The sequence below is a fragment of the Panthera uncia genome (assembly GCF_023721935.1).
Source record: "Panthera uncia isolate 11264 chromosome E2 unlocalized genomic scaffold, Puncia_PCG_1.0 HiC_scaffold_19, whole genome shotgun sequence".
Taxonomy (NCBI): domain Eukaryota; kingdom Metazoa; phylum Chordata; class Mammalia; order Carnivora; family Felidae; genus Panthera; species Panthera uncia.
This window is the reverse complement of record NW_026057588.1, coordinates 9,663,450-9,678,788: the sequence shown is the minus strand read 5'-3', so window position 1 is coordinate 9,678,788 and position 15,339 is coordinate 9,663,450. Positions and strand designations below refer to the sequence as shown.

The window sequence follows — 15,339 nt, the reverse complement described above, 5'->3', positions numbered from 1 at the left end:
TCTGGGACCCTCCTGCACCAGAATGCATTCTGGTCGTAAGCTGGAGAGGCGGTGGTACTCTTGAGAGCTAAGACTCTGGAACCAGACTAGGGGGAGGCGAAAGGCGTGTGAGCCCCAGCCCTGCCCCTTTCTAGCTGTGTGACTTTGAGAAACTTGGTTAACATCTGTGCCTCGGTCTCCTCATCTGTATGATGGGGGTCATAACATTATCTACCAGATAGAGTCGTTCTGAGGATTGAGCGAGATATTTGTCTAGAGCCTTCTATGTAGAAAGAGCCACAGAAGGGTCTGATAAATAAGTACGAAATAATCTCGTGAGTCCCAATGAGCTTGGACTTCAGTAGAGACAAACTATAGTCAATCCCCCTCTTGTTTAAGACAGACCTAGAGTGTCCTTTAACTGCCTTAATTTTCCAACAGTGGGGAGATGACCGAGATTCATGATAGGTGGATCTAGGGAGCTCAGTCGCAAACAAGATTTTCTCAGTAGTTAGTGTCTGGGGTGATGTCAGGATTGGTTTTCCATCCCTGCTGTTTGTGCAAAGCCAGTTGAACCATTTCTTGCATAAAATGCTGGATCTGAAACTGATTTAGGATTTGGTCACTGGGCATTCAAAGATGGGTATTCCTAGGAAAATAAATAAAAAAAGAGAATTATTAATGGTTGAATAAGGGAGTAAAACCAAGAGTTGAGGCCCGAGGGCAGCCAGTTGACAGGGTTGCAAGAAGGAGGTACAGAGAGATCCTTGGTTGATGGAATCAGGACAGCGGTCACAATTCTTCAGATAACCTCATTGCCCCTCCACCTTTTTAAATTTTTTTTTTTCAACGTTTTTCACCTACCTTTGGGACAGAGAGAGACAGAGCATGAACGGGGGAGGGGCAGAGAGAGAGGGAGACACAGAATCGGAAACAGGCTCCAGGCTCCGAGCCATCAGCCCAGAGCCTGACGCGGGGCTCGAACTCACGGACCGCGAGATCGTGACCTGGCTGAAGTTGGACGCTTAACCGACTGCGCCACCCAGGCGCCCCTGCCCCTCCACCTTTTTAAATCTGTTTATCTAGAGAGCAGGGGGCATGCACGTGTAGGTAAAGGAGGGGCAGAGAGAGAGAGGGAGAGAGAGAGAGAATCCCAATCAGGCTCCGCACTATCAACGTAGAGCCCGACCCAGGGCTCGATCTCATGAACCGTGAGATCATGAGTTGAGCTGAAATCAAGAGTCAGAGGCTCAACCAACTGAGCCACCCAGGCGTCCCCACCTCATTGGCCTCTTGATGTTCCCATTGATGATGAGATGTCCGAGGAGTCCCTGGAAATGAACATGCAGCAGAAACTTCCCACGGTAACATACAAGTCCCTCCCTCGGAAGCCCCGGGCCTGGGTGCAAAAGTTGCCCACACATGGGTGGAGGCCATATTAAATCCTCGGGGCTTACTGCTAAGCACTTGGCTCCTCTGATGCTAATGAAAAAGGGGGTCGCAGTCATCCTAGACCCTGTGTCTGTAGGGTGACTTTCAGCCTTGGCAGGATGTGGCTGGTCTCCTACGTTTGTGGGGAATTCGGTGAGGGGTGGAGAGAAGAAAGAGTGAAAGGTTAGACATGAATAGACTGAAGGGGGATCGAAACTCTGAAAAGGACTCACAGGATTGGCAAGATAACAGGAGCCAGTCCGGCTGGCAGGTAGGTACCAGTCTGCAAAATCCTCACACACAAGGCACGCCTCACGGGGGGCAATGCAAGACTCATGGAAATAATTGCCTCATTCAGCTGAGGGGCTCAGCCAATAAATGCTGATTCAAGATGGGACACCAAGGAGAAGATGTAGGGACGGGACGGGGGCCATGAAATGAGTCACAAGAGGGGTGATGCCGCTTGTTGCCAAGAGAAATTACGAGTCGCCCCCGGGTGACTCGGGGTCGGTAGTGTTTTGATAGCTGGAAAATCTGGGTGAGTGCAGTGGGGAGGTGGTTCCTGCCGTTAGGGTTGTTATGGTCTGAGACTGAGTCCCATGAAGGGGCAGGATGCGAAGGAGCCCAGACATCCTGAGTCATCGATGCCAGGGATAGGGCGAGGTTACTGTCACAACCAGGCGGTGAGTTAGAAGGAGTCTTTGAGGGGTACGTGAGACAAGGCTCAATCTGCCTGCAACCCATCCTATTTCCAAATCAGGTTACATGCTGACGGACTGGGGGGGGTGAGACTTCAACCTATCTTTTTGGGGTCGGGGGAGGGGACACACTTCAACCCATCGCAGCCTCAGAAACCACTGGAGTTGCGTTTTAGTCTTGGGTCGAGATGCCACGAACGATGGGATAACTTCCTCCTGTGGCTACCGTTAGCCTTCGGGTGCGGAAGTCGGGTCCTCAATGGGGTGCTTGTGGCTTAACGTCGCGGCAATGCGTCCCTAGACCCCTCGTGTCTCCGGGGGGTACGTGTTGAGTGTCAGTGAGTGAGCCGAGTGGGGGGATCATCCACATATTGGATTGGGGGGGGGTGGGTATGGCAAGGGGAACCACACCCCTCAAATGAGCATTCAGGGTCCCCGGAAAGGAAGAGGGGGTTTCCGTGACCTCTTGAGGCCCTCCTGTCCCTGTGCATTGTGGACTTTCCCGGGTGAGAAGAAAAAGATGGAGAATCTGGACGAAGAGGGAAATGAAAGAATGTGTGGACAGACGAGGCATTCGTAAGGTAAGCTGGGTGGTTCCGGAAGGTACAGAGAGGCAGAGACAGTGTTCGGGTTGGGAACTCGCAGCGACCCAGGTTTGACTCTTTTATTCATGGCCTACAGGTCTTGGCCCAGCCATATGCCAAAGGCTTGAGGGGTGTTTATGGACACGGAGAAAGCCTTTCAGAAGGGGATCCTTGGGGAGACTAAATCTTAAGCCTCGAATTTGGTGTCCCTTTTCTTTATTGTCCCTACAAGCACCTCTGTCAAGATCAGGGTTGGTAGGGGCGCCTGGGTGGCTCAGTCGGTTAAGCGGCCGACTTCAGCTCAGGTCACGATCTCGCGGTCCGTGAGTTCGAGCCCCGCGTCAGGCTCTGGGCTGATGGCTCAGAGCCTGGAGCCTGCTTCCGATTCTGTGTCTCCCTCTCTCTCTGCCCCTCCCCTGCTCATGCTCTGTCTCTCTCTGTCTCAAAAATAAATAAACGTTAAAAAAAAATTAAAAAAAAAAAAGATCAGGGTTGGTAGTATCCAATGGCCCTGACAGAATGGGCTTTTTTTTTTTTTTCAAATTCAAGGTGTGGGGCCTTAAAGTGACACTGTGTGGCTTTGCTTTGATGTGCCCCGGCATCCTCATGGTTGATGTTGGACTAACCTCCTGGAATTCTGCAAACAAGGTATTTCTCCAGCTCATGTTATGGGTTTGTTTGTTTCTTTTTAAGTTTTTATTTCTTTATTCATTTAAGTAATCTCTACGCCCAACGTGGGCCTTGAACTCACAACCCTGAGATCAAGAATTGCTCTCGATGCTCTTTGGACTGAGCCAGCCAGGCGTCCCTCACGTCATGTTTTTGATCGTCTCTCTCATTTCTGGCCTCAAAGTGTTAACAAAACGAGTGGCCAAGATCGAAGCAGTGGGATTATCCAGGATCAGGCCTGAGTAGGCATTCTGTATATTTCCCAATGTGGGTCTGTCATTGGGGATGGATTGGTCTATCTGTTGTCTACCCTCCTGGACCTTGGACCAATCAGTTTTATTTTTATTTAAAAAAAAATTTTTAACATTTATTTATTTTTGAGACAGAGAGAGACAGAGCATGAACGGGGGAGGGTCAGAGAGAGGGAGACACAGAATCCGAAACAGGCTCCAGGCTCCGAGCTGTCAGCACAGAGCCCGATGCGGGGCTCGAACTCACAGACTGCGAGATCGTGACCTGAGCCGAAGTCGGCCGCTTAACCGACTGAGCCACCCAGGCGCCCCGGACCAGTCAGTTTTAGAGGGAGAAGCATTCGAGATGGAATCTAAGAGACACTCTCCAATATTATCAGCTCGAATTATGCCTCAAAGGTATTCTCATTTATCTGGAGATCCTCATTGAGATTCGTCTGAACTTTTTTTTTTTTAAGTTTCTATTTATTTTGAGAGAAAGGGTGTGTGAGTGGGGGAGGGGTGGAGACAGAAGGAGAGAATCCCAAGCAGACTTCATGCTGTCAGCACGGAGCCTGCGGCGGGGCTCGAACCTACGAGCCATGAGATCATGACCTGAGCCAAAATCAAGAGTCAGGCACTTAGCCAGCTGAGCCACCCAGGTGCCCCCCTCATCTGAGCTTTTTTTTTAAATTTTTTAAATGTTTCATTTATTTTTGAGAAAGAGACAGAGTACGAGTGGGGGAGGGACAGAGAGAGAAAGAGAGAGACACAGAATCCGAAGCAGGCTCCAGGCTCTGAGCTGTCAGCACGGAGCCCGACGTGGGGGCTCGAACTTATGAACTGCGAGATCATGACCTGAGCTGAAGCCGGACGCTTAACTGACTGAACCACCCAGGTGCCCAATGAACTTCTTCAAATCAAAGAGCCGTTGCTCTGGATTATCAACAGTAGCCACACTATGGAAAGAGTCCAAATGTCCATTGATGGATGAAGAGAAGAGAGGGAAACAAACCACAAGAGACTCTTAGCTGTGGAGAACAAATCACGAGTTGACAGAGGGAGGCGGGTGGGAGATGGGCCAGATGGGTGATGGGTACTAATGAGGGCATTTGTGCTGAGCACTGGGTGTTTTATGTAAGGGATGAGTCACTGAATTTCTACTCCTGAAACCAATATCGCACTCTATGCTAGCTAAAATTTAAATTAAACAAACAAACCAACCAACCAACAAACAAACTGAGCCTGGATGGCTCAGTCGGTTAAGTGTCTGATTTTTGACTTCGGCTCAGGCCATGATCTCACAGTTTGTGAGTTCGAGCCCTCATTTGGCTCTACGCTGTCACTGTGGAGTCGCTTCGGATCCTCTGTCACCTGGCTCTCTGCCCCTCTCCCACTGGCGCTCTCTCTCTCTCTCTCTCTCTCTCTCTCAAAAATAAATAAACATTAAAAACATAGTCTGGGTGACAATGAGGAGCTGGAGGGCAGGGGTCAAAGGTGGAGCGATCCCTCTGCCTACAATCTCAGGACCGGGATGAAGCTTGAGAAGTTAGCTCAGAAGACCGGCCTTCCCGACCCCGAGGCTCGCTTGAGACTCACCCAGCCATACCCACTCTGGGTCTTCACTGTCCTGGGACGGGTCTCTCTCTCCGCTGGATGGCGAACCCCCTGAGGGCAGAGCCTGGGCGGTCTCAGTCACCACTGTGTCCCCAGCATCACCCACCACAGTGTGACAGATGGATGACCCAGTGAATGAACACATTCTGTGCGTAGAGAAGTCACCGCATCGATTTAAAAGAAAATACTAAATATTGCGCATCAGGTTTCTACCCCGGACCAGACTTGCGCTAACTGCATTGTTCTCATCAGTGGTTGTGATTAGTAGTAATGTCCCCAACCAAAACAGTGGATCAAACGGGACTACTTTGCTCCAAACCCTCCGAGCCTCCAGTCGGGCTCCTGCATCCGTCCTCCCCTCCGGGCTTACTCCTTCCTTTTCGAACTCTTCCTGCTTTCCGCTTCCCCATCCTCCTTCTGCTCCCCTCTGTACCTTCCCCCTTCCAGACTTCCCTCCTGGCAGTCCTCCCTCCAGGTTTCCCATCCCTGTGGCTCCTTCTTCCAAAAGTCCTCCTGCTTCCAGCCCCCTCGCCGCCACCTCTCCCATCCCTCCCCCACCCCACCCCCTTTTAGGAAATATCCTCTTTCCGGGTGAACTCCATCTCCGTGAACAACAGACTCATGATACAAGAGTGCGGTGTGGCCAGAGACTCAGGCCATGGGGCCAGAAATGAGTTCGTTTTAATTGCTGGGGAGTTCACGTTGCAAATAACTACACCCCTCCACGGACACCCGCCGTGCTCCTCCCCCGGGGCGTGCGCCATCCGGTTTGGGCAGGAAGCCGCTTCTCCTTAGATGGAACAGTTCCACGAGATGGTGCGGGAGGGCAGCTCTCCGGGGACGGGAGCACAGCATCATGGGGCAGCCAGGGCGGGGGGCACGGGGCCTCAGAGGACGCTGATGCGCTCGGCCAGCCCCTGCATCTCGTGGTCCTGCGGCGGCAGGGCCCCACCGAAGTCCCCATCGGCGGGCAGGCCGGGCCCGGGCAGCGGGTGCTCGGCCACGAACTGCTCCCAGCGCGCGTCGTCACTCTCGTGCGTGATGTACCGCTCGCCCATCTTCCCCTCCAGCTCTCGGAGGTCCAGCCACGTCTGGTACTCCTGGGCCCCGGAGACCAAAGGTTAGCAGGCACAGAGCACACAGCGCCCGCACCTTATCCACCCCGCGGGGGACCGGCCGGGTACCAGGGAAGGTGAAGCCACGCCCTTCACAACGCGCCCAGCCAATAGAAATTCAGCTCCACCTCCTTCTACAGCCCAGCCAATGGGAACCTCAGCCACGTTCGCGAGCCACGGAAAAAGTACCTGCATCCTTCACCACCCGCACAGCCAATAAGCCATCTGGTTCCTCCCCTTACCCCAACCCAGCCAATAGGACCTCCCGCCCCCTTCCCTCTCAGCCCCGCCCCCTGCATCACCTGTAACCAGGGGTGACTGAGAGATTTGTCCACGCTGTAGCGCTTGCGCATCTTCACCTGCAGCAGGTTGTTGATGAGGTCAATGGCTGCACGGGAAGGAGACAGTTCAAGTCCTGCGCGCTGAGGGGCCGCCCCTCCCCTCCAACAGGCCACTCCAGCCCGCGTGCCTACCATCCGGGGCCTTCCCTCTGCATGGCCCCGGTGGCTCTGAAGCCTCACCTGCACCACTCGCTCACCCACCCGTTTCCTCATTAAATTACCATTTTGCCCACCCCTCCTCCGACGTTGCACACACACTAGCTCCTACATCTCTTCACCAAGACTCTCCCTCAGTTTCCCCGTTTCTAGGTCACCTTCGTAAGCTTTGTCATACAGAGGTGCATCCAGGAACACCTGTACTACTCCTCGCTTAATATTCTTCTTTAAGCATATACAATGGCATGAAATCTGGTCATTTGCAACAACTGGGTGGAAGACTGTATTATGCTAAGTGAAATAAGTTGGAGAAAGATAAATATATGATTTCACTCACATGTGGAATTTAAGAAGCAAAACAGATGAACAGAGGGGAAGGGAAGGAAAAATAAGATAAAAACACAGAGGGAGGGGGGCGCCTGGGTGGCTCCGTCGGTTAAGCATCCGGCTTTGGCTCAGGTCCTATCTCCCCCGGCTTGTGAGTTCGAGCCCCGCGTCGGGCTCTGTGCTGAGGGCTCAGAGCCTGGAGCCTGCTTCCGATTCTGTGTCTCCCTCTCTCTGCCCTTCCCCCACTCGCACTCTGTCTCTCTTTCTCAAATAAAACATTAAAAAGAGAGAGAGAGAGAGAGAGAGGCAAATTATAAGAGACTCCTAAGTACAGAGAACAAACTGAGGGCTGCTGGAGGGGAGAGGGTGGGGCGGTGGGCTAAATGGGCGATGGGCATTAAGGTGGACACTTGTTGGGATGAGCCCTGGGTGTTCTATGTAAGTGATGAATCACTAAATTTTACTCCTGAGACCATTATTATACTATATGTTAACTAACTTGGATTGAAACAAAATTTTTACAAATATGTATTTTTGTTTAAGCCAAACCATTTGTCCAAGATATACCGTGAAGTGGACAACGCAAATTGAAAAACAGTAAGCTGCCATCTGTGTAAAAGGGGGAAATAAAAGAATATAGATCCACATACTTTCTTGCACTATTTTTTATAACTTTTTTTAAAATAAAAGTTTGTATTTATCTATTTTGAGAGAGAGAGGCAAGGTAAGAGAGGGAGAGAGAGAGGATCCCAAGCAGGCTCTGCACTCTCAGCATGGGGCCTGACTCAGGGCTCAAACTCACGAACCGTGAGATCCTGACTTGAGCCAAAATCAAGAGTTGGACGCTTAACCAACTGCGCCACCCAGGTGCCCCTATAACTTTTTTAAAAATGTTTGTGTATTTATTTTGAGAGGGGGAAAGAGAGTGTGAGCAGGGGAGGGGCAGAGAGATGAAGAGAGAGAATCCCAAGCAGCCTCCACGCTGTCAGCACAGAGCCCAATGAGGGGCTCGATCCCACGAACCAGGAGATCATGACCTGAGCCCAAATCAAGAGTCGACGCTTAACTGACTGAGCCACCCAGACTTGCAAAAAGACCTGTAATAGCCATTGTCTTTGGGAAGAATAACAAAGGACTGAGAATTTTCACTATAGATCCTTCTGTATATTTAATATTTATTTTTGAGAGGGGGGAGGAGCAGAGAGAGAGGAAGACACAGAATCCGAAGCAGGCCCCAGGCTCTGAGCTGTCAGCACAGAGCCCGACTGCAGGGTTCAAACTCACGAACCGCGAGATCGTGACCTGAGCCAAAGTCAGAGGCTCAACTGGCTGAGCCACCCAGGCGCCCCCCTCCCATTCTGTATATTTAAAATGAGCCATGGGAGTATGTAAACAAAAATCGACAGCATTCGGTTTCACATCACTTCCCTTTTTAAAAATTCATTTTTCAAGGTGAAAATGAAAATATTACATCACCCTGGTCAACGAAAATCCAAAGATCACTTGCCAGGCACACAAAAATAAAATGAAAATAAAACAAACTTATTCGACGGCAGTCAGCCAGTGGTTTCCTGCAGAAGGCCCAGAGACCGGCCTGTCTTTTAGGAAAAGGAGAATTGGCGAGTGTCAGGCATTCAAGACAAGCCATCACTCGTCCAAGGCTGTCTCCTTGATCAGAAGCCTTGAAGAACAAGGCCTCACTGTGTGAACCCCTCTGAGTACAGGCCTTACCCACACGGCCTCCCTCACACACGGCCATCCACACCAGATTCCCTCTTACTGAGACTTCTGAGTGGGTCCCAAAAGACCACGCTGAGGACCTCCCAGGATTACTCTAGCGCTCGAGAATGCACATTCTTATCACTTCGTGCTTACCTGCCTCAGGCCCACCACTGCCACCTTTTTCTGCACTAACCCCCACAGCACCCCTCCCCGCCCCCCGCCCTCCCTGCTCCATGAGGCCACATCCCTCTAGGGCCCTTCCTTCCTCGACAACCTTCTCTTCGCAACCTTCTCCTCACGTGATCCCTTCTCTCCTATTCATCCCAGTATTCCCAGAGCCTAGGACAGTCAGTGCTGGGCACATAGTAGGCACTCAGCAGGTAGTTGTTGCATAAACTGTTCTGAATAGTGATTGTCTTCTTAGCCCCCCTCGCATACTCTGTCTTCCTGAGCTCCCCCGGCTCCGGGACCTGCCCCCTTGTTCTTACAGCCCCCTCACGTGCCCCAGTATCTTAGCCCTGCGGTAGGCGCGTCCCCACACCTGGCTGGGGCCCCAAAGTTACAAGCCTCCTGGGGCCCAAGTCACAAGATCCAGTGTCACTACCCGGCCACAACGCCGAAGCCCCTGAATCCCAGTGTCCATCTCGGGCCTGGCTCCCCTCACTATGCGCCCCCCATTCCCACCCGCTTCTAGGTTCAGGTGACTTTGGTCCCAGGACAGGTCCTTCTGGACGGCTTCAGAAACCCTCCATGGCCCTGCCCCTCCTCTCGCCACGCCCCTAAACCAGTCCCCTCCATCGCTGGACCTGCCCCCTTGGCCCCAGGCCCAAGTCTGCCCGGCACCCAGCAAATGAGCTGCCCTCCGGAGCCACTGCTTTTGCAAGGCTAACCCTTCCGGGGTCATAACCCCAAAGCCTCCAGGCCCCAGCCAATGCCATGGGAGGAAGGATCTGCCTCTTCTGGCCACCCCAGCTGTTTGGTTTCCTCAGGTCCAGCGGTCCCTCTCCTGGTCCCGCCCTAGACCAGCCAAACCTCGCTCAGGCCCCAAGGCGCCGTCTGTCCCCTGCTTCTGGAACACTTCGTTTCCTGTGAACTAGGAACCAGGCCTGACTGGTTCCACACAAACCCCTGAGTCCCCGCCCCAGGGTTCCAGGTCCAGGGCGCCTCACCTTTTAAAGGACCGCCCTCCCCGTGGCCCCACCCGTCGCTAGGCTCCACCCCCATAGTGGTTTCAGGGCTCCACCTCTTCTGCGGCCCCGCCCCCTCCGGCCCCGCCCCCTCCGCGCCCTCCGCCCCTCGCCTCCGCCCACCTCCGGAGGAGATGCAGCTCCAGGGGCAGGCTGGGTACATGAAGGCGGCGTTCTGGATCTGGTCTTTGATGTCCTCATCCTCGTTGAAAGGGAACGTGCCACTGAGGCTGACGTACATGATCACGCCCACCGACCACATGTCCAGGGAGCGGTTGTAGCCCTGGTTGAGCAGCACCTCGGGCGCCAGGTAGGCAGGCGTGCCCACCACCGAGCGCCGGAACGACTTCTCGCCGATGATGCGCGCGAAGCCGAAGTCGCACAGCTTCACCTGCAGAGGGCGTGGGGTGGAGGGTCTGAAGGAGTGTTAAGGCTGCGCCCCACCCCGGGTCCCCACCACCACGCCCCTCCGTGGCATTCCAGACAAAACTGAATGCTGGTTCAGATCCAAGCCTCTCCTCCCACTAGTCAAGTGACCTTCGGCAAGTGACTTCCTCTCTCTGCTTCAGTGTCCTCATCTGTAGGAGGAGGGGGATCAAACCCGCCGACCTCAAAGGGCCGCCATGAGGATCACGTGAGTGGTGTATCCATCTAACGCGCATAGGGTAATAAATGCCCCGTATGCCGTGAGCGCCTAATAAATGCCACCTGCTCCTAGGCTTCCGCCACACTGAGCAGGTCTCTTAACCACCTCGTGCCTCTGTTTCCTCTTTTGCACAACGGGGATCCTAAAAATCCCCACCTTAAAGGGTGGTTGTATGGATTGAAAGAATAAATACATGCAAAGTGCTGGGAGCAGCGTCTAGCTCAATGTGAGTTTCAAGATCTCGGGGGCAGGACCCAACTCGTCCCAGCCCCAGCGATGTCATGTGTATCGAGGATGTTAACAGCAGCTTCCTCTCCAGCTGCCCTGGGGATTCAATGGGACACCCGCACGTGAACTGCTGACCGTCAAAGCCAGCAGACAGCAACAGGTGTTCGCCCAACTTTCCCTTGATGGTGGAGGCAGTCTAGGGTCACGGACAGGCTGTGGAGCCAGCCACACCTGGATTCAAGGTCCTGCCCTCCTTCCCATCAGTTCATAGGCAGCACCCTTTCTGTGCTGCCATCTCTGTTCATGTATTGTTCCTCCCCTGCTCAAAATCTTTTCTATGGCTCACTATGGCTCTCCAGAGTCCAAGACCCTTGGAGCCCCAAGCCTCTGTTGCCTGCCCTCGGAATCAGCCACAGCCCAACCACTGACTCGATGTGACAGCCAGGCCACCCTGTCCTAAGATCCTTTTCCTTTTCAAAGATCCAGCCTTTTCTGCAGATGTTACAATGGAATATTGCTTGGGAGTAGCGAGCCATGTGACGATATAAATGAGCTCGGAAAACATCTAAGTGAGAGAAGCCAGACACAAAGGGCCTATCTAGCGTTGGATATTCTGTTTATGCAAAACGCCCAGAATGGGCAAATCTACAGAAAGTAGATTCATGGTTGGGATGAAGGGTGGTGGGATTGGGGGATGATGGCTAAGGGGTACGGGGTCTGTTTTGGGGGTGATGAAATGTTCTAAAATGGGTTGCACAACTCTGTGAATACACTAAAACCCACTGAATTGTATACTTTGGGTTTTTTTTTTTTTTTTTACGTTTATTTCAGAGAGCGAGAGAGAAGGAGGGAGGGGCAGAGAGAGGGAGGGAGGGAGGGGGAGAGAGAGAGAGAGAGAGAGAGAGAGAGAGAGAGAATCTCAAGCAGGCTCCACACTGTCAGCACAGAGCCTGATGTGGGGCTCAAACTCACGAACCATGAGATCGTGACCTGAGCTGAAATCAAGAGTCAGACACTTGGGGCGCCTGGGTGGCTCAGTCGGTTAAGCATCCGACTTCGGCTCAGGTCACGATCTCGTGGTCCGTGAGTTCGAGCCCCGCATCGGGCTCTGTGCTGACCGCTCAGAGCCTGGAGCCTGTTTCAGATTCTGTGTCTCCCTCTTTCTCTGACCCTCCCCCGTTCATGCTCTGTCTCTCTCTGTCTCAAAAATAAATAAACGTTAAAAAAAAATTAAAAAAAAAAGTTACTTTAAAGAGTCAGACACTTAACCAACTGAGCCACCCAGCCACCCCCAAATTGTATATCTGAATCAGTGAATTGTATCATGTGTAAATTGTATCTTGATAAAGCTGTTTAAAAAAAAAAAAAAAAACTTGCTACAGGGCCTTTGCACCGACTGTTCCCCCTGCCTGGAATACTTGTCCATCCAAAAAAAAATAGACTCTTACTCTTTCTTCAGAGAGTTTTTCTCTGACCCTCCAGTGGGCTACATAGTTATGTGAGCTCACAGAACCATGTCAGAGAACTCATTACAGATATGACATTATCGTGACAATATGATCAACATTTGTTCTTCTCTCTGTGACTTGCACTGACCCATACGGTGGCCACTGGCTACTTGTGGCTACCGAGCCCTTGGATATGGCAAGTGCAATTGACAAACTAGTTTTTATTTAATTTCCACTAAATTTCCTTCAGTTTTATGTGTAAAAACTGATCCTGTGTTACATCCCGGGCTGCCACTAACACTGAACTTCTGGAAGCAGAAGGAAACTATGGGGTTGACGTAAGTTGTTTCCACTGGGAGTCAAAATCTTTTACCCTTCCAAAATAAATGTTATAATAATATAGAGAATAATATGTTATAATAATGTTATAATATGTTATAATAATATAAGAGAATAATATCCTCTTTTACTATTAGAAGAAAAGATTCTAGACTTAGTTATTGGACAGCTTTTAAATATGCTTGGAACCACTTGGATAGGTCAATCTACTTTTCCAACCGCTTTTATGAAATCTAAGCGCAAAATCAAATATTTATTGTTTTCCCAAATCAAATATCTCTGATAAAAATTTCGTATCTGAATTGAGATGTGCTCTAGGTGTTAAACACACACCAGATTTTGAAACTTGGTATGGAAAGAAAGAGTATTTCATTAATAATTTTTATGTTGATTACACATTGAAATGATAATATTTGAATATACTGGGATAAAGTGTATTATTAAAGTCAAGATCACCAGGGGCGCCTGGCTGGCTCAGTCAGTGGAGCATGTGACTCTTGATCTCAGGGTTGTGGGTTCAAGCCCCATTTGGGGAGTAGAGATAACTTGGGGCACCTGGGTAGCTCAGTTGGGTGAGCATCCGACTCTTTTTTTTTTTTTTTTTTTTTTATTTTTTTTTTTAATGTTTTTTTTTTTTTTTTGGCACAGAGAGAGACAGAGCATGAACGGGGGAGGGGCAGAGAGAGAGGGAGACACAGAATCGGAAACAGGCTCCAGGCTCCGAGCCATCAGCCCAGAGCCTGACGCGGGGCTCGAACTCACGGACCGCGAGATCGTGACCTGGCTGAAGTCGGACGCTTAGCCGACTGCGCCACCCAGGCGCCCCGAGCATCCGACTCTTGATCTCAGCGCAGGTCACGATCTCACGGTTCCTGAGTTCAAGGCTCCTGTTGGGCTCTGCACTGGCAGTGGATAGCCTGCTTGGGGTTCTCTCTCTCCCTCTCTCTCTGTCCCCCACCTCCTGCTTGCACACTCTATAAGTAAGTAAGTAAGTAAGTAAGTAAGTAAATAAATAAATAAATAAATAAAATCTTTAAAGTTAATGTCACCAGTGCCTGGGTGGCTCAGTCGTTTAAGTGCCCGACTTCGGCTCAGATCATGATCTCGCGCGACGTGAGTTTGAGCCTCACCTCGGGCTCTGTGCTGACAGCTCAGAGCCTGGAGCCTGCTTTGGATTCTATCTGTCTCTCTGCCCCTCCCCTGCTCAAACTCTCTCTCTTTCTCTCTCGCTCTCAAATATAAAGTAAAACATAAAAGTAAAATAAAAATCTTGAATGTAATTGGCCACAGAGCCGTGCAGAATAAAGACTACATTTCCCAGCCTCCCTTGCAGCCAGCCATGACCACATGATCAAGACCTGGCCAATGGGATGCCAGAAGGCTCCAAAAGGAAGGGGGTGTGTCCATTTCCTCCACCCTGTTTCTTTCCTCCTTCTCCCTATTATCTTTTCACATGATAGGGACCATCATGACCCTTGAAGACTAACAACATCACAAGAGAGGCCAGAAGAAGACAGCTGGAGCCGAATACCTGACACTAAGAAACTGCTGTTTCAGCCTCAAAATGCTTATGCTGGACGCTACATGAGTGAGAAACATCCTCTACTTTATTTAAGCCACTGTTATCTTGAGTCTCTGTGTCCACTTGGCCTATTCATACAACCCCCACCAGCCTCCAGTGTTAGCTGGACTTCCCCAAATCAAGCTGGGATGTAACTGACCTGAGGAAATGGGTCAGCGGATGCCAGCAACACGTTTTCTGGTTTCAAATCACAGTGGACGATGTTCTTGAAGTGAAGGTGTCTCAAGGCCACCAGGATCTGAGGGGAGGAGATGGGGCCAGTAAGGAAGATAGAAAGGTCCCTGCCTCAGATTCTGACTTCAGCGGCCAGCCCTCCAAACCCCATCCGTGCCTCTCTCTGCACCCCTGAAGATGTCTCCCCAGGACCGGGGGCAGGGGGCATTGGAGCTCCACATGAGAATCTCAGAACCCCAAAACCATTACATCCAAGCTAGGAGTTGGATAATTCTAGAAAGGCTCAGCGGAGCAGTGGGTTTAGGAAGATCCTGAGATCCTCTGGCATGTGATAAGCTCCTGACAAAAAAGAACTATTAATGAGGCTCCTGGCTGGCTCAGCCAGTAGAGCACATGACTTGTGATCTCTGAGGTCATGAGCTCAAGCCTTCCTTTGGGCCTGGAGTTTACTTATAAAAGGTGTCGGGGGGGGGGGGATGCTATTAATAAAGTAGCAGCCTTTAAGGAAGTACTATTATGTGACCCCATTTTTTTAAAAGTATTTTTCATCCACTATAGATATATTATATATATTATATATAATATATTATATATCATATATATAATATGTTATATATAATATATTATATAATATATATAATATATATAATTACATATAATATAATATAATATAATATAATATAATATAATATATATACACATAATATTGGGGTGCCTGGGTGGCTCTGTTGGTTGAGCCTCTGACTTCGGCTCAGGTCATGATCTCATGGGTTGTTGAGTTCAAGCCCCGCGTCAGGCTCTGTGCAGACAGCTCAGAGCCTGGAGCCTGCTTCAGATTTTATATCCCCCTCTCTGTCCACCCCCCC

The 15,339-nt window shown here is 50.8% G+C and overlaps 1 protein-coding gene across 1 annotated transcript in view; it reads right to left on the bottom strand.

The window, feature by feature from the left end:
- Window positions 1-4,186: 4,186 nt before the first annotated feature.
- Window positions 4,187-15,339, bottom strand: part of PRKD2 (protein kinase D2) — a 37,564-nt gene continuing 26,411 nt past the window's right edge. The window contains exons 15-18 of the mRNA XM_049621087.1: window positions 14,439-14,537; window positions 10,180-10,447; window positions 6,626-6,711; window positions 4,187-6,308 (exon numbers count right to left, since the gene is read on the bottom strand). Coding sequence (XP_049477044.1) covers window positions 6,096-6,308; window positions 6,626-6,711; window positions 10,180-10,447; window positions 14,439-14,537 — 666 coding nt within the window. The 3' untranslated portion in view covers window positions 4,187-6,095. The remainder of the gene's footprint in view (window positions 6,309-6,625; window positions 6,712-10,179; window positions 10,448-14,438; window positions 14,538-15,339) is intronic.